The sequence below is a fragment of the Euprymna scolopes genome, chromosome 18, assembly GCF_053919585.1.
Source record: "Euprymna scolopes isolate OS-2025 chromosome 18, ASM5391958v1, whole genome shotgun sequence".
Classification (NCBI taxonomy): domain Eukaryota; kingdom Metazoa; phylum Mollusca; class Cephalopoda; order Sepiida; family Sepiolidae; genus Euprymna; species Euprymna scolopes.
In genome coordinates, this window is record NC_136499.1 from 88,522,897 (window position 1) to 88,543,452 (window position 20,556).

Here is a 20,556-nt window from a genome sequence, read left to right on the forward strand (position 1 = left end):
GCTTGCAATATTTGATCACTGAAACTCCTCACTGAGAAGCCGCTAGTGTTGCTGAACACAATGCAAACGGTAAACCATTCCTGTATTTTCACATATGTTCAAATTTCTTGTTCTCTTAACTTGAAATTATGTAGAACTTTATGTGAGTCTTTACCATAGCTGATTTATCCTACTCCATTTTAAGTGCAGACTTTCTGCATCACTTCAAACTCATAGTGGATATATGCAGACGTTGGCTGATAGATGCTAATATGGAACTTTCCATCGCGGCTTTGAAATCAAATACCTCACAGTATTTTTCATTGCTTCTGTTGACGACCCATACCAGGCCTTATTACACTCCTATCCAGAGTTAACAAACATGAATTTTGTGAGGGGAAACCAACTCATTCAACAAATCATCAGACTGAGACAACAGGTGCTCCTGTGTTCTCATACCCCCACCACCTCCCTGCCAACATTTTTTTTCTGTCGGCTTTCCACCTAAGCAGAGGATGATGTAGCAGTCACAAATAAAACAAAGATCTATTTTCTCATGTGACTTAATAATCTTCCACCCCGCTAAGCAATTCCGCGACAGCAAGCAGAGCGAATTGATTTGTCTTATCTCCTAAGGAATTTGTTTTAGCCCCTCTAGAACCATGGTCAGCCAGTTGAGAGAACCTGACAAGCAGTGAAGACAGACCCTCTCCTCTCTCTCCTGCCCATGTCCACTGGACATTCCAACAAGAACTTCTCCCTAACCTTCACACCCTAAAAACCTTCTACTCTTCCTTTTTGCACTCGGACACAGTCCAACTTTTAAATGTCAAAATAAACCTTTCGCTGTTTTGTTTTAGGTTGAGTTTTCATTCCGTGCTTCATGTCTGACTATCAATTAATTTATAGCTGTGCAAAGACTCAGTTCTCTAAACATTCTGATAGTTTGAGATCTGCCTTAAAAAGGCCACTTTGATTAGCTGCTACTGCTGGTATCATATTCTTCTCCCAGAGGTCAACGGCTAACTATGCAGTACTGACAAGGCTGAATCGCCAGTATTTATTTCGATTAGATATAAACTTTGCGTATTTAGTTCTTTCCCATTGCAAGAACTGTAACATTAGAGTTGGAAAGTGGGATTTAAAAAGTCAGGGCTCCAGAGGAGGGGCCATCTGACTCTACAAAAGATACCTCAGTAAGGCGCCTTAGGCGATTAGCAACAAACTAACCCCTGTAACGGACCAGGATATAAAGACTCCTTCAATTGATGGGTAGAGATAAACGTCGTTTATTTGCTGTTGAAAGAATGAACGTTTTAGTTATAACATGTGTTCATGTCCGCGCGTGTGTAACCAATGTTCGTTGCAGGACTAGTGTTGTAGCAAGAATAGGAAATGTGTTTTCATCTCAAGTTCGGGTCACTATCGTTTGTTCGCGCGTGGGAAGAGAAATGAGTGTTGTAGTGAAAATGAAAATGATAGTCCAGCGTGTAGACAAAAAAGTGGATAGAGAGTTGACATCAGTTAGTAGTCAGCTACGCGAAGGTGTTCTCAGGGACCAGTAGTAGATAGAGAAAGAAAGAGTGGGAATGTGTACATACAGTCCGCCAGCTCGTGCCCCATACATAGCAGTAAGTGGGCGTGACGCATGCGGGCGGTCCGAAGACCGACCGACCAGCACGGAAGCTGGGCCGGAAAAAAGGAAGAGCCGGTTGTTGCTCTCTCTTTTATACTCGTTTTCGGTGGTCCTTTGCGCATGTGTATATTTCCTTAGAAGACGGAAGTGACGTCGTCCATGTGTGCGTGTGTGAGTACATATGTGTGCGTTAGCGTGTGTGTCTATACATGTGAATGTGAGTGTATGTACGCGAACGTGAATATGTGTACATGTGTGACGTGGGCGCGTATGTTTGTGTGCGCGTATGTATATGACATAGCTTGAAATGTGAATGTGTGTTTTTGTGTGAGGCTTGAAAAAGGCTCGTACACCCCTTCTCAAAGTGAGAAAGCAAAGCCTAGGAGGGGGTAGGAGGGTATTTAGTTCTCTCAAACTGAAAGAACTGTGATATCAGGGTCGGAAAGTGGGATTGAGAAGTCAGCACTCTCAAGTAGGGGAACTCTCTGATCTACAAAAAGTGCTTCGGTAACCCCGTCGGCATTCTCTGGTAAGGGCGCCTCCCTCATGCCTTCTTGAAGGGTACCTAACTTAGACACATTATAGTGAACGCGCCTATGTCACAATCAATGAAGTATAATTAATTAATGACCAAATTTGTTGCGCACAAAAATATAAGGAATGTTGTTGCTGTTGCTTGGTAGTATTAAGATAGTTTTCCGTTCAACATTTTAATGCTGGTATTTAACTGGATACGAGAAAATTGAACTGGGTGTGTTTTAAGGATCGAAGTATTGGGGGACGTGGCTTAACGCCCGCGGGTTTTTGGAAATAGCGAAAAAAAAAAAAAAGGTTTGTTTGAGTGTGACGTTCTAATGTAAACAAAAGGAGCAAAGCATTCAATCGCGACACGGTTAGCGCAAGATATGTCAAAAGTATCAATATGGGTGGATACCTATTATTTAAAATTAGCACCGACATAAAATTTCCACAATTTATTTTATTGTATTGTAGAAAAAAAAAAAAAATGTCAAGAAAAAAATGATTTCCCCACTACAAATTTTGTGGAGATGGGAGGAACGCAAAAATATACGTTAAAACATTAAATATTGTTTCCAGACTTTATTAAAAAAAAAAAAAAAAAAAAAAAAAAAAAATGGTTATACGTCCTTATCATATCACTACTAAGTGTCTCGGAAGTGAGTGCTCATTTTATGTGAAATTTAGGAAAATGATCGGCATTATATTTAAATAAAACCTGAAATCTTAGCTCTATTATTTAGAAACCCATTCTTAACATGGGGAGTGCGTTTTGTAAATATTCTGTGCTTTCACCTAACAATTTAATAAACAAAATAAACCGTAAAAACAGAATTTAACTTGAAAACCCCATCTAAAAAATAGCACGATTTTTTAGTGGATACTTTAATGTAATCGCCTAAAAAAAAGAATATTATTTTTTCGTAAATACGTTGGGTTTGATAGTAAAAAGAAAAAAAATAATTTTTTATAAAATCGAAAGTTTCGGTAATTATTAATTTTACGCCGACAGAATCAAAACAATATCACATTTTTATTATTGAAGAAAGAAAAATATCGCTCTTTCTTTCTCTCTCCATTTTTATTTTTTCATTAACCAGTCTATTTTATTTTAACTCTTTCTTTCTCTATATTTATCTTGGAACTTTTTTTTTTTTATTTCGTACGCTCACATTTAAAATAACTTTTTTGTTTACTTCGATAATAAACTAATTTGGTTTTGTTTTGATTTGACGAACGATAACGTAAAATATCGACGTCATAAAATTGAATATCGTTTGTTTTTACATGTGCAATCATGTTTTCAGCGTTCTAGTTTAGGAGTAATACAAATAAAGAAATCATATTTAAACATTAAGCGATTAAAAATAGTGAAATTCTTATTTCTAAATTATTAAACACACATAAACAATCTTTTAATCTTACAACATTAAAAATATGTAATATAAAATAATTTATAATATGAAAAACAACATGAACTAAGCAGATGACGAGGTGGCCGAGTGGTTAAGGCGATGGACTGCTAATCCATTGGGGTCTCCCCGCGTGAGTTCGAATCTCATCCTCGTCGTATATATTTTACTTTAGTTATCTTGTTAAAAATGTGATGATTTAGGGCGTATTTTACTTAATTTTATTTTTTTTTTCATTTAAAAAAAATAATTATCACTAATCGAGTAATAAATAATTTTATTTCGCAAGGATAAAAAGCTCCAATCCAAATTCCATTATTTTTTCAATTTATTTGTTACTAGCATTTCAGCCCGGCGTTTCCCGGGTGATTGGATGTGTATGTTGAGCAAAAAAAAAAAAAAAGTGGTAGTAGGAAGGCGGACTCGAACCCGTACCGGAAAGGAGGAAAAGAACAGGGTAAAACCTAACGTTTATGCTGTTACGACCACTGCCAAACCGGAAACGACATTTTTTAAAATTAAGGCTAGACAATCAAAAGGAGAGGATAACTTTCAAAAATATCGGCGAAAAAAGTGACCCCCCCCGCCCCTGTAGAAAAGTGCCTAGTTCAAGGGGAAGATATTAATGTTTTTAGCCAATTTTTCGATATTTGTCGTATGAAAGATTGAACTTTAAAACGATACTGATCTTGGTAAAATCCGTCGCCTCTATTGAAAGTTTAAGGCAGACATGCAAACAGACATACATACATTTATATATTGGTAACTAAAAATTTTCGACCCAAACCTTGCTTGCCCTATCTCTGAATACCCTTTATGTAAAATTTCAAATATTTAGACCAGAAATTGGAAGAGACCGCAGAGGTCAATTTTTTTTTAACTTTGCCCCCTTTTTTGACCCCTTAACATTTATTCTTTTGGGCTCAAATCAAGTTATTAAGTTAGATCCATGTCCAAGGAACCTATATCTAAAATTTCAAGTGTTTAGACCCAAAATTGTCGGAGGAGTTTGGTAGAGTTCTCAAAGATCAAATCGTTGAACTTTGACCCCTTAATCGCCAAATTTCTGTCTGAAAACCAATCACATATACCCTGTATATCAGATTTCGAATCTGTAGGCATAAAATTGACAGAGTTATTGTGTAGGGAAATGTACACAGACACACAGACACTTTCACTTTTATATATGTATAGATTGTTAGGATTGATTCCTTGAAATAGAATAATGAACGGCGCCCAATTTGCATCTTAGCGTAAAATTTGCGCTTCAGCAAAAATCCAACTTGATTTTATCACATTATCTAATTATTCTGTTCAGTTCACGTAGATAATAATGTTTTTGTTAATCCGTATAGAGAAGTTCATTTTGTTATGTAGCAGATAATTGCTGATTTGTAGTTTTCAAAGGGATGAAAGGAAATAATTGCAAGATTTTCTTTTTAGAGGAGAATAAATCCTTCTAAACTATGGCAAATTTAAAAATTTTTGTTTCCTCCATGATTCCATATTTTTTATGGAATTGGTTATTAGTAATTGTCTGTATTTTTGAGATGAGGTGGTTTAATTGGTTGAGATTGTCGGACTGACTTCCTCATCTTAGTTGTTATTGTCACAACGTTTTGGCCGTTTTGCCCTCCGGCCTCCATCAGGTGTTTTGTATTGTGTTTTATTATTATTCCGGGGGTACCGTGTTCAGACTCCAGCTAGGCTCTGGGACATAGTTGGTGATTCTCTGTTTTGAATGTCACTTTTCACTGCCTTCATTCAGGATTGAACTCAGCACCTTTGGGTAACTGTAAACTTTGATACAACGTCTAGGACCACTCGGCCATATGTCACAATTCTTAGTTGGTTTTTGTTAATGTTAAACCTATGTTGTTATTCAAGGTTTTCTCTCTCTATCAGAGAGCCCCTCCTCTTCTCGATATAGGTCAGTACCCATTCTGAAGTAGGTTGTTTCTATGCAGAATGTCAGCATTTCCATTAAGTTTGGCAATGGTACACATGTGCGCTCTTCTATGGAGAGGTCCGCAGCTAGTTCATCTTGAATTACTGCTAGTGCCTCACTAGTTGGAACTTTAGTGAACAGGCTAACCACATCTAGGCTTACCATTTGGTTTGTACTGATGGGTGCTCCCTTGATCAGTTCCGTGAAGTGGGCAGAATTCTTTACATGTGTTGCTGACTTGCCTGCTAATGGGTTTATTATATCCACAAGGTACCTGCTCAGTGGGTGGCATGCTGAGCCTCGGCAGCTCACTATGGGTCTGAGTGGAATACCGTCTTTGTGTATCTTGGGGAGACCGTACATATGTGGTAGCTTACTGTAATGCTCGACCAGCTGTCTATATCTCATCGGAGCGATAGGTTCCTTGTTTTTGGTAAGGATTTGTAACAGCTTTCTTTGTTGGATATTCTTCAAATTTAAAAAAAAAATGACTTTTTGTGCTTAACTTTGCCCTCGTAGAGAAGCAAATAAATAAAGGCAGTTCAGTAACAGTAACAGATGAATTGCAACCTGAAATAAACAGCTATCTTTATTTATATGAAGTCAGGTATGTGTATTGGTGCTCGGTAAAAATGGCACTGAAAAAAATGGTACCTGTAAAAATACCAAAAGTGAACAAATAGATAAAAATGGCAAAAATTTTGACAACGGAAAATGTGGACCGTTCAAGAAGTGCACACTAAGCTCCCATTTTTAGTTTAAAATAGGGCAAAGCTTTAGTTTGGAAAAGTCAGTTTGGTTAGGTTCAAATTCTGTAGAAGCACTAAAAAGAAAAATTATGTTTTATTTAATTATTTTATAATAAATATTTATGTATAATAATCTGAAAAAAAGTTTGAATAAAATTTTATTGCTGCTATATTTATTTAAATTAATTTAATTTGTTAAGTCTTGAAAATGGAAACTTAATTCAATAATTTAATAACTGGCAGCCACTGCTTTTAATTTTCTTGCACCAAAAAGATTTTTACTATAAAAAATATGTTATACTCAGCTACTTTGGATTTAACGGACTGAGCATACAACTCTCTTATGTTCTTTATTACTCTTTTACAATGATTGCTGGCAGTCCTAGAATCGGCTTCAGTTTCAGTACAGCTTCCTATTTTTCCTTTGATCATCTTTCCATAAAGGCACTATTATCTTTTAAAAAATTTCTTCTCTGAATAATGTGTCTTTATTCCCCTCTTTTGATGAAAGGTGTTTAGCTTCGAAATGCCATGGCCTAAAGAGGTTTCCCTATCCCTAAATATTGTATTCTTTTTGAACTGGTAGTATAAAATTTGATTGTAAATTTTTTATCTCTTTGTTATCTTAACTTATTCTATTAAGCTGGTTGAGTGTATATATGAGAATATTTATCATACAAGTGAATGTAAACGTAAAAAATAATATACATGAAAAGTAATTATAAAATGTTTGCTGAATAAGTGTGGGAGGCTGGTATATGGATCTGCAGAATAGATTTCCACATAGGAGGTGGGAGTCAGAGTCAGATATTAAAGGAGTCGGAGTTAGCATCCTAGGAATTCTAGGAGTTGGAGTCAAACTTTCAACATCCAACTTGACAACCCTGGTCTTGATAATGACTTCAAAATGAAAAATAAAACAAATTACTAATAGAAATCCGCCCAATAAATGTTATGGTAACATTTGTTGGGAGGTTTCTACCAATATTTTGTTTTATTTTTAAGTGATTATCAAGCTTCTAAGTTAAGGATGACTTTCTAAATCATCTGCAAGTTACTGACCATATTGAAATAATAATATTATTTAGAAAGTCATCTTTAACATCCTGAGGAGGGTTCTTTGTTAACTATTTTGTACTTTCATCTAACAATTTAATAAAAAATAAACTTAAGAAACTAAAACTCTTGCCAGAAGATGATGTCAGAGACAGAATCAGAGACAAAATCGGATCAAACACCGTTTGCTGTTAACTTTGAAGCAAGTACTCTTCTGGCTTGCTAATATTTATGAAATTATCTGTACTTTTGTTTTTGTTTACGTTTTGCCCCAATTTGCAATTATAACTTTTTTTTTGTGAAAGAAAATTAGCTCTGGGTACTTATACAGAATAGTATGGAGCGTGCTAAAATAATGACTTATTATTTTGAAAATCATTTTCTACTGAAAAAATCCCCTCCAAATCAAACTACATAGTTTTGCGTTCAATATTAGTGAGGGGCCTCATATCAGCTGGAAAAATTACAGTTTTCTGGGCAAAAACAAAGAACTAAAAGCGTCAGGCATAATAAATACCAGTCTTGCTTGGTGGTGAATTAGTTCACTTGTCATGTGTTTTGTTTTTAGTGGTTCTGTAATGTGACTCCTGGCTTGGCTAGAGATATAAATTATGATGAAAGAAAGAGTGTGGATATACAAGCAATTAAGTTTTATATTACTTATATCTACCTCCACAAAGACTATTCAGACTGGCTCTCTAAAATAAAACTAGAAGAAAGCATTTTCATTGACTGTGACAGCCCATATTTAAAAAAAAGCCTAGCCTCCACCCTTACCAGTGTAAATGCTCATTAAAAATTATTTAATTTTCAGAGGAAGGGATAGGGCTTAGCCCTATTTTAAACTAAGGAATGAAAGCTTAACCTGCATTTCTCAAACAGTCCTAATTTTCTGTTGTCAAAGCGCCATTTTTACCTATTTATTCACTTTTGTCATTTTTGCCCAATCCATTTTTATCTAAATTCATGTGCATTATTTATATCTATACACGCATAAAGTTGAGTTTTTCTAACTTTGACATTAATATTAACTATTTCAAAATTATTAAAATGAACTTCTTAATATACTCAGTCATGGATATGCAAGCGACTACATGAGGGTTAACTAATTTGCATATTTCTTTGAAAATTAAATGTTAATTAATTACTTATTCATTTTTTATGGTTTCTTATTAGATGATGTGTGCTGAATTCTATTTATGCATAGTTTCTGCATTCTGCAAAATTGCATAGAATTTGTAGCAGCAGGAGCAGTATACACTCGCTGCTTAAGATTGAATTTTATATTTTATTTCATAACAGCATTGCTAATTGATTGGAGATTGGATTTCTTCTTGCTAGCCCAATCAGACGCTATCTCACTGTTGAGCTGAATATGTAACAAAGCACAAAAAAGTTAAATCATGGAAACTCTCTCTCTCTTCATTCTTTCTGGCTCTCGAACTGAAGACATCTCCACATGGCACAGACCAATCCTGAAGTACTCCCTTGGGATACCACACCACCTACCCAAGCCTTTGGGCCTGGGGTTTGACTAAGATGCAAAGACAAAGCATCCATTGTGCCTAGGACTAAATGATAACTTCAACTACACAAACATGAACTCTCTTTTAACAGATCTGTCTAATCTTTCATCAGCATCGATACATATTAACTCTTTTTAAAATTAACCACTTTTCTACAAATCATACGAACGAAGACAACTAATAAAGTTGTTATTAAATGTTAGAATGAAACTCTCGTCTTGTCTTTCCAAACTACATTTTGGCAACTCCTGTATGTAATGGTGAACAGTCACATGGAAATATTTTTATATATATCTATATCTATCTAATCTAAATCTAAATACCATATATTTCAGCATATAAAACAACCCTTAAAGTTAAAAAATCACCTTTAAAAACCAATATTTCATAAGAAACTGGGTGTTGAAATCTCTAGCCTAGGCTTAACAAATATGGTTTTGTGATTTAGCAGTCGACTTATACAAATGATAAATTTATTAAAATTTGGTCCAATTTTATATCTCGTTTTATCTGATGGTCGCCCTATATGCCGAAATATACAGTACGTATAAAGTTGGTATTTCTTCTGGCTCTGATATTGATTTATATATTTTATTTTGACAAGAAAAATGTTGACATATATATTGTTGAGACGAAGTAGGTTCATTTCACAGTCGGATTTCGGCGCGGTTTGCTTGATCTGTGTTGGTTAATAGAAATTCTTGTGTGCAGGGCGTTTGCTCAGTTGGTAGAGTGCTTGCCTTGCATGCAAGAGGCTCGAGTTTCGAATCCTGAGTTCGGATGTGTCTAACTGATGAGCCCAAATGAGGGCGAAACTCGAGTCTTGGACTTCCGGATCTTTGACTGTCATGGCTCTTGTGGGCTGCGACGTTGTTTGGCTGTGGAATTTATTATATATATATATATATATATATATATATATATATATATATATATATATATATATATATATATATAACTTAGTGAGTTAGAAAAAGAGAGTGAGTTCAATTCTATAAGAGGAGACTTATCAGGATAATATAAAGCTCAACAAGTTTCATTGGAGCCTAATAGTACATTTTTCCTGCTATTATCCCACCATGCCAATCGTCCACATCCTAAAATTTCTTTTGTTTTTTTATCCACCTTCATAAACTTTGCTACCCTATCCTTACCCCTTGGCCTTATACTTCCTGTACATCTAATAACAAGGCAACCCTAGGATTATTACTACATATTACGTAATATATATTTGTATTCTGAAATTTATTATTATAGCCTTACAACTACCCAACCCATACCCACCCCATAAGTTACTCCTTCAACTCACTTCCAGCCCCTCCCTCGCCTCACTAAATTAAAACCCTGGTACACGATGCCCCATGTAATCACTTTTGTTCAACCCTGCTTAGAATACATCCTTTCACCTTAAATCATCATCATAATATTCCTCCTGAAATTATACACCGCCTCAAAGTGCTGTTGTCGTCTCGGTTGCATCTGTCAATAAAATGCCCCTGCATAGATAATAGGCATCTTACATACCGATAAAATAGAATTACCACCCATCCACGCTATACCTCCCCCTAAGCCTTAAAGCATATACTACATGCATTTAAGACTATTATAGAGACTCTATACATTTTTTTACAATACTCTATATAACACGCTACTCCTTTATCTTAGAATTCGATAAAACTCCCCCCCAACATCATCTATAATTTTATTGATTTATTTAATTCCTGATGAATCCTACGCTAGACGCCGCATCCCCATTATGTTACCTAGCATCTTCTCTACTCTTCTAATGAGATGCATTAGGTTTCGAAATGCCTTGGCATAAAGAGTCCCCTCTATCCCCCAACTAAATGTTTGTATACCTTTATTGAATAAATGAACCAATCTATATTTACCAATATATAGTTTTTGTTCCTCCTATATATCTATCTTCTATACTCCTATAAATTTGTTTTTCTTTTGTGTGTATTGATATTTATATTAAAAACCCTCTTTTCTATTTATTTAAAAAGAAAATACAATTTTCTTATATACGGGTTGTTGAATTGCATTCACTAGCAAAAGATCTAGCTAATTTGCATATTCTTTTAAACATTCATTTTAATTAATTCCCTATTAGTTGCTTCGGTTTTCTAATGGGATAATCATCTTTATTTAAGTATTACGTGTAATTATAGTCATGCAGATATTCTACATGATTTATACTTGCATAATATTTGCATAAAAAACTTTATAGTAAACACAAAAATGTATACGTATATATTTTTGTTTAACAAATTTTGCCTATCAAACTCTTCCTAGAGTTTTTGGTCTACAGACAATGAAACTTCATATATAAGGTATTTGAATCCATGCAAAACTTTATATTTGGGTTTTAGCCCGGAAAAATTGGCGCAAAAGTGTGAAAATTTTAAAAAATGAAATTTGCCAGGTGAAGGTTGAACGTCTGCATTACGAATGCATAACATAGTAGCTATTGGTTCATGTTTTAATTTTTAGCCTTGCAGTAAACATGTTTTCATAGCCCAGTCATTGACGGCAGAGGAAAAATAAATCGTGAGCTGAATGTTTTGGTTTTGAGTCTCGGTGGTGGCGCATGAGACTTTTTTTTAAATACTTTTTAAATCATTACTAAATATTGCATCCGATCTATCTATCTATCTATCTATCTATCTATATATATATATATATATATATATATATATATGTATATATATATATAAAAGTGAAAATGTGTGTCTGTCTTTTCTCTATGGTAGTCAAGGAAGACTATTATACAGAAAGACATTACATATTCACACTTTTTAATATATACATATGCACATAACATTATGAACAGTATATAGGGCCTGAGCAAAGCTGGGCGGAACTGCTAGTATATATATATATATATATATATGTGTAGAGAGAAGTGACCTTGTCAGTGTGTATGCGAAAAGTCTCTACCAAACTTTTCTCTGAATATTTGATCTACAGAGTTGAAATTTGATATATAGGGTATTTGGGCCTGTAGCATACTTTCAATTTGGTTTTTAGCCGACAAAAATTGCTGCTAAGGGATCAACATTGAAAGCAAAACAGTTGACTTTGGCAGGAGTAGTGAACTAAACATGTTTGCATACACAAATCTGCATTCATAGGTTAAGCAACACTATTTTTTAAACTATTTATATGTTAATGGGCGTTGCTCAAAGGTTAAGGAATCCTGATATTTTGGTTTCAATTCCAGCCTATGGCATTCGATTCATTTTTTTTTTTTTTTCAAAATCGCTACTATACAGTAGTGTCCAAAACTAAGGGACAAAATTTTAAAACCTAATATTTGTTAGTTGTTTCTCAATTTTGTCCCTTACTTTTGGACGTTCCTATTTTGAAAATAAATAATTCTTATAATTCTTTTTCTATCCTTTGCAAATGATTCAAATTTTACTATGTTATTATCGATGATAACGACTACCAGTTGTCAAAATTTCAGCTTTTCACAGTTGTTATCTATAACAAATATTTTGACAGAGATTAATTCTCTGCCAACCCTAAAGGACTTGACTAAATGCCTGCTGACTCTGGAATCTACTGCCAGAGCATCAAACCACTTTCAACTGGCAGAGACCCTACAAATTGCCCCAATCAAATTTACGCTGTCACAAAAATTTCTGCCACAAAATAAAACCAAGACAGGGGATAAAAACAAATGCAAAGTTTGTGATCACAAAGCACACCCAAAAGGTTGCAAGCAATGCCCTGCTTGGGGTAAATCATGCCAAAAATGAGGAAGAGAAAACCACTTCACAAATACATGTTGCAGCATAGCATTATCTAATGCTATAATGGAGAATGACCCTAATGATGACCAGGGTGGTAACACCTCCTTCATATAAACCATGAATATGCAGCCCAAATGACTAAAGGAAGAAGTGGGAATTCTACATGGACCAACAACCAGTTCACACCAAGTCAACCATAGCCATCCTCATTCATTAATATTAAAATGACATCAAATATGGTGGTGCAGAAGTGCCTTGGACATTTTATATGTACAGATGAGAAATCCCAAACCAACCAATTAGCTGCCATGACAGACACAAAAGTTCAAACAAATACAGCTGAAGAAGATATATTAAATGATTCTAGATGCACTTCCAAAGCATCTACTGCACATTAAGCATCGATTATTTGTTGTAAATGATGACAACCTGCCCATCATAGGAGCCTTTGTCACCACGATGTCACTTGGTGATGTGACATATTCAAAGATAATTTACATTTGCTCAAAAATTTAGGGCCTATTCATATCACAAACAACCTTTAAAAAATAAGGATTATTGACGACAACTTTTTGACACAACCTAGGACTCAAGTAGTTACAACAAAGTAGACTGTAAACCAACTGACACTACATTTGCTCCTTATGAATGCTCATACGGATTACCTTACCCACTACCACCAGACAAGCTACTATTCCCTCTTAAACCCAATTATTGCAATGACCTAGAAAATTGGATCAAGTGTCACTTTGCCAGCAGAGACTTCAACACATGTTGCAGATCATGATAGGAGAACCACTCACTACTACATTCTTGGACAACTACCAACTTAAGGCCATTCACAAACCGATTCCAGTACCTCATAATTGGAAAAAAGCTGTCAAATCCCAGTTAGATGCTGATGTTGCATTAAACATCATCAAACTATTGCCAGCTGGAATACCAACAGCATGGTGTTCCAGATTAATCACAGTTCCCCAAAAAAGATGGCAGTCCACATAGGCAGTTGACCTGCAGAATTTGAATGTAGCCATGAGACAAGAAACATACCAGACACTCTCTCCATTCAACCATGTCAATACAATATGCTTAAGAAATAAGATAACCATTCTCAATGTCTGGAATAGATATCACAGTGTTCCTCTTGCTTCAAAAGCACAGGATATCACCATTTTCATCACTAAATGGATCAGATATTGATATTTGTGAGCTCTCCAATCCAATGATGGCTACACAAAGAGATTCTTTGCCATTACAGAAAGCTTCCCTCATGTGACCTGTTGTGTGGACGATTCCATTTTATGGAATGATGATAAAGCACTATCTTTTTAGCACACTATTCGATACATCATGCTTTGCACTGAAAATGGAATCATATTCAACCCAGATAAATTCCATTTTGTAAAAGACAATGTGTAGTTTGCTGGTTTTGACAAAATTAAGTGATGGCATCAGACTTTCCATTTCTGACAAATATAACAGGAGTTAGATCTTTCTTTGGTTTGATTTTACATACGTTTGCCCAGGCATATGTCATGTCACCTTTTGGGCAACTGCTTAAACATAACAGCAGATTTTACTGGGATGATACATTGGAGCAACTCTTTCGGCAGTGTAAGGATAAAATTCTAGAGAGCATCCAGGAGGGTGTTTGAACGTTTGATATAAATCACCCAATATGCATGACTACAAACTGGAATCGAACAGGAATAGGATTTACACTACTGCAAAAACATTGTGAGTGTCCATTCAAAATGGACCACCTTTGTGGGCCAGGACACTGAAAGGTTGTATATGATGGCTTCCAATTCTAAAAAATTCTGCTAAAAGCTGTTATGCATCGATTGAAGGAGAAGCTTTGGCCATAAAGTTTGATTTAGAAAGCTGTAAAATGTATTTTTTAGGCTGCTTTCACCTCTTTCTCGCCATCGATCACAAACCCCTTGTGCCGATATTCAATAATCGTAACTTAGAGGAAATTAAACCCCCCAGAATATTAGACATCACAGAGCAGACCCTACTGTACAAATTCAAGGCCCTATCAATACCATGTAATGTCAATGCTGAGGCAAATACCATGTCTCATATCCCTGCACCTATCACCAAAGTCACAGCAGCTGAATCAGACAACATGGAAGAAGCATTGCAAGCTGGGATAGAATCCCGATACAGTCAGGAAACATCTCCCATCAAAATGGCATGCATACCACAAGAGGCTAAAGTAAATTACCAATCCCTGAGCCTCATGGATAGGATACAAAAAAGGTTCCCTAAACATAAGGATCATCTAGACCGAAACATTATAGAGTTCTGGAGTATGCGGAACAGCCTGTACATGGTTGAGTCCCTAATATGCGAGGAAAGGTGCATATTAATCCTCTAAATACTATACCAATGGACCAATAGCATGAAGCACAATGCTAAAAATTTTGGGGGGCCTGGTATGAGTGCACAAGAAAGGCATAATCAATCATAATCAATGCTGCCGCAAAATTTCCCAATCAAACCATAAGGAACCTACACTCGTGCCTGTCTATCCAGACTACAACTTCTAGTCGATAGTCACAGATATTTTCAACATATTTCAATAAATAAATATTCACACACACACACACACACACACACACACACACACACACACACACAAAATAATATAAAATAAAAAATAAATTATTAGATAACACCCTTAGCTCAAATAAAGTATTTTAGAATTTTAGAGTGTAGAATATTTTTTCAAATTAAAATTTAATATAAAATGATCTCCCATTACCAATTCATTCTACCATTTTAGGACAGTTAACCCAAGTTTTTGGCACTAGTTCCTTGCATGGCTCGGAATCTTTCCAAAATCTTTCTAAAAATATAAAGAAATCATTAAATATTTAATAAAGTAATATATTTTTGTAATACTAAAACAGATTCAAACAACTGAAAAAACTTGTTTTATACAAAACGAAACAAAAACAATTAAAAACATTGTATTCAATTAAAAAAAAAATAAACAATACAGAAAAAACATTGTATTCTATTTTCCAAGTAATATATTTTAATAATACTAAAACAAATCCATACAATGAAAAACATTGTATTCTAATTTTCAAAAAAAAAAAAAAAAAAAAAAAAAAAATTAAAAGCATTGCATTCTATTTTTAATAAATAATAATGAGATTTAATAAAGAAATCAATATTTAATAAGACCAAAACAGATTCAAACCATTGGAAAAAAAAAACTTTGCATTCTATTTAAACAAAATAAATAAAAATAAACAGCATTTTATTTATTATTCTATGCAAAATATAATCTAAAATAACTTATTTTTGTAAAATATTCGTCAAAAAATAAAATTGTACACAAAATATTCACATTTTCTTACATGCCAATAAAAAAACAAGTTTGGTTTTGTAACCGGACCATTACTTTTCCATTCGAGCTTTCCACCTGACATCGATACGGCCGGATCTAGGGTCGCCCATGCTTCCGTTACGCCGATTTTTATAGTTAAAGATTGTTTTTAATGTGAGGGGGGGGGGACAGTTCCACAAAAAGGGGCATTTTGATTAGTAACAAAAAAAAAAAAAAAGTATCAATCTATAGAAGGATTTCTCCTCCACTAACCGAGACCAAAAAAGTGAAGTGCACTAGCAGCAGCATTAGAACAGATACTAAACGTTGATCCTAGCCCGAAGAAGGGAGATAACTCAACAACAATTAAAACTTGCGAGATTTTTGTTGTAATGTCTACGAATTCATATTAATCGGTTAAAAAACATTTTTTTTTCTTGATTAATTTACCTGATTTTTAAAATGATATTTTCGTTTCGTCATGGATATGTATGCGTATACGGATTTTTCTCCCATTTTTTTAATATAGAGGAAATTCTAGAAAGGAAACAAAATTAATTTTCACAAAATAGAAAAAGAAATCTTTCCGTTTTTTACATTGATACGAAAATGTGTTTTTATATTAGCTTATAAGCTTTTATTTATTATTTAAAAGTATAAAAATAATAGAAAACGAACACTACACGAATCATATACTTTTCGTATGAACTACGGTATCGCATTTATATAGAAGTTAAGAAGAATATACGAACTTAAGAAAACTCAAATTCAACATTTTATTGCCGTAAATTAATTTACGGATGTGCGGCGATGAATTGTCGCCCAAGTTTGAATGAGTTTTGCCGAGTTTGTTTTGTTAGTTGAATTTCGATTGGTCAACTATTTCAAGTTTGGCCGGTGCGCATCTAGCACTTTAATCACCGTTTTCGTTTTACCATTTTGTATATATATGTATATTTTAACAAGGACAAGTAAAGAAAAGATCGTTATTTTGAAGCCATGTCTTGGTCAGCACTGGAAAACACTAAAAGTTGAAACTTTACACGCGTGCTTTAACTGTTTTTATCAACGTTTGTTTTTAATCTAAACTTATACCCCGCTTACTATAACACCCGGAATACAATATACACACGCCTTTTAACTTCAATTTTTTAAGTTGTAAACTGTTGAACAGTTATGAATGTGATCATCGAGCGTTGGTTAAAAAACAGAAAGAAATACAAATGGGAAGATACTACGAGCAGCGGAGGCGATAACCCCACAAACATCAAATCCGAAGAAGTCACGTGCTCAAAGGAAGACGCACCCACGCCGGTAAATAATCGTCCGCCGAAACGCAAGAAACGTCGCTACTATCACGATAACTACCTTGCTTTTGGATTTGTGTGTTCTACACAGGATGGGGACCTGCAGAGACCCCTGTGCGTCATCTGCAAAGAAACGTTGGCGAACGAGAGCATGCGACCCGCGAAACTTCGCCGTCACCTCGAAGCTAAACACAAAGAGTTCTGCGACAAACCTATGGAATATTTCGCAAGCAAACAGCTGGAATTGTCGACGGTCGAACCGAAAAAGCCGGTGTGCAAAGCTGCGGCGACTGGGCGTGATAATGAAAATGCCGTTTTGGCATCTTACGATGTGTCGCTGTTAATCGCAAACAGTGGCATACCGCACACGATCGCCGAGGAGTTAATTTTACCCGCAGCGAAGGCGATCGCGTGTCGGATGCACGGACCTGAAGCAGCTGATAACTATAACACAATCTCGCTGTCGAACACAACGGTGAAGCGACGAATTGAAAATATGTCGGAGAATGTTAAAAGTCAACTTTTGAAACGCGTGTTTGCTAGTCAGTATTATTCTTTGCTGTTAGACGAAAGCACCGATGTTTGCGACAAGATTTATCTACTGCTCTTTATACGCTATGAATATCAAAATAAAATTAACGAAGACTTTCTCTTTTGTCACTCGCTACCCGCAGATGCAAGCAGTGATGATATTTTTATCACACTGAATGATGTTATATTAGCGAATCTGATTGGTTGGCCGAAGTGCGTTGGCGTCTGCACTGACGGAAGTTTAATATCCTCAAGTAAGTACCAGAGAGTCCTTCAAAGGATCCAGTCGATTGGACCGCTTATTAAACTCACTCACTGCTGTGTTCATCGGGAATCACTTGCGATACGGCAGATGCCGGTCAAACTAAAAACAGCGCTGGATGAGGCCATACAAGTGGTTAACATGATAAAAACTTGCACTTCAAATTCTCAAGTCATTAATATTCTTTGTCAAGAGATGGGCAGTGCTCATGAACAATTGTTGATTCATTCACAAGGACACTGGCTGTCTCGAGGGAAGGTTCTGACACGCATGTTTGATTTGAGGGATGAAATCCGTCTGATTCTGATAGAGAAAGCATTCGTTGGCAGCGAATGGTTCAAAGATTTCACATGGTTGGCAATGGTTGCTTATTTAGCAGACATATTTGCCTACTTGAATGACATAACGTTAAGTCTGCAAGGTAGAACTATGACAGTTTTTCACGTCCAAGAAAAAATAGAAACTTTTCTCGTCAAGTTAGAAATGTGGATCAAGTACATTCAGTCCTCCATATTTGGGGCCTTTCCAACACTATGTGACTTTCTCTCGATATCGCAACTTAAGATTACGGAGGAGACCAAGTCTATTTTCATCGAACATCTACAAAGTTTGCAAAGAAATCTGCGGGAATACTTCCCTGTTCTTGATCGCAATGACTTATGGATCCGAGATCCATTCCTAGTAAACGTGAACGACATCTGTGACTTTTCTGTTGAGGAAAGGAATAGTTTCATCAATCTCACGCAAGATCTTTTGATGCGGTCACATTTCAATCAGTCCAACTTGGGTGACTTTTGGTTGCATGCAAAAACCGAACATCCACTGCTTGCTTCGAGGGCATTACGATACCTGATGCCCTTTGCATCGACATGTTTATGTGAACATGCAGTATCGCAGTTGATTTTTATCAAATCAAAATACAGAACTCGGATGAATGTAGAACCAGATCTGCGCTTAAAATTGTCATCTATTGAACCAGAAATTCAGAACATTGTATCAACAAAACAACATCAACCATCACATTAATTTATAATTAATCTATTTATCAGCCGTCAAATGAATCCAAGTTTTTTTCATGTCAGCGTTTTCTGATTTTTAAATAGATATGCATTTACGTTTACTGTTTGTGTAATTAATTTTACCCATCTTGGAACGTGTATTCTTTTAGTACATGTGTGTGTGTGTGTGTGTGTGTGTGTGTATACCCTAGAAGAATACTCGTCACAGAACCAGTAAAATTAATTCACCAAACAAGTTTTGCATCAGTTAAACATTTAGATTTATTCATATTATGTCTAAATTTTATCAAAATCCATTATTTAATTTTGATTCTAGAAAATGTTGGAAATTGATACATAAGCAAGATTCCTTGAATTTCAATTTCTTGATACGTCTTAAATTTGAATTTCAAACATTTTCTAGAATGAAAATCGTAATGGATCTTGATTTGAAATCGGGATTCTACAAGTTTTAGAAACCTTACACATTTATTTTTAATCTTTGTAACAGGACATAAAAGTGTTGCAAAACTAGGGAATCGATTTTAACTTGGATGAAAATATGATGTAAATAATGATTGGAAAATTTTTAAACAAGTTTTATTCGGATCATGTTATTTTTCAGTATAATTCATAATTTCTTTAGTGAAATCTAATGTAAAAAGTTACATTACAAATAAGAATGAAAAAAATAACAGAAAATAGGAATTGATTTGGTGATTTATTTTTTTTTTTTCCTCAAAAGATCGAGAAACAAGATCAGACAAATGCATTTGAATTCATTACTCAAAATTTGTTTCAGAAAACCAGGATTTCCTTATTTACATTTAAGGTCTCCATTTGTGACTTTTACATGTCTGAAGACAAAAGTATAGAATATAAAATGTTTAAGTAAATTATATCAAAACGGGTTTTTTATTTTATTTTGCATTAGTATCAAAGCATCGCCTCTGTTATGTCGTCAGTCAGAGGAGGAAAATCCTTCTTGATTGGGATAATTTTTATTTTTGTTTCATCCAGAGTGCCTGTTTTTGAAGAGCTGGATATCTTCTACATTAAAAACTGACCTTGTGTTTAACTTTGCCCTCGTGGAAAGGCAAGTTAATAGGGACAGATTTTTGTCAGAAATGAAACTGTTTACAAGCAGACAGCAGTAGAAGGAATAAATAGAAAAACGGTATGGAAAGGATGGCAATATAACATTGAGAATTTAGGTGTATGCTTTTTTTTGTTCTATTGGGGAAGGGGTTATTGCTTATCAAGACCTGAAGGTCACTTTAGAATAAGGGTTAATGGGTATGAGGTAGCTGGTGAGACAACACCGTGATGATTGTTAATGGTGAAACTTGAATAGGGTTTGTTTATTTTATAGAATGGCTAAATAGGAACTTGCTTACATTAAACTTGAAATGGTCATGTTATAGTAAGCTGGGAAGCAACCCTACAGCATTGTGTTCTACAGACAGTTAATTCTAGAAAAGAAACTTTACTCATGGAATTTAAATTTAGTTTTAGGCACAGATGGGGGA

The 20,556-nt window shown here is 35.0% G+C and overlaps 1 protein-coding gene and 1 non-coding gene across 2 annotated transcripts; both read left to right on the forward strand.

The window, feature by feature from the left end:
• Window positions 1-3,622: 3,622 nt before the first annotated feature.
• On the forward strand, window positions 3,623-3,704 carry Trnas-gcu (transfer RNA serine (anticodon GCU)). The gene has a single exon. It is a non-coding gene; the product is annotated as a tRNA-Ser (tRNA).
• Window positions 3,705-17,105: 13,401 nt separating this feature from the next.
• LOC145297885 (zinc finger BED domain-containing protein 5-like) lies at window positions 17,106-19,055 on the forward strand. Its single transcript, XM_080144214.1, has one exon. It carries the CDS (start codon window positions 17,106-17,108, stop codon window positions 19,053-19,055), a length of 1,950 nt encoding a protein of 649 aa, XP_080000340.1.
• The last annotated feature ends 1,501 nt before the right edge of the window (window positions 19,056-20,556 follow it).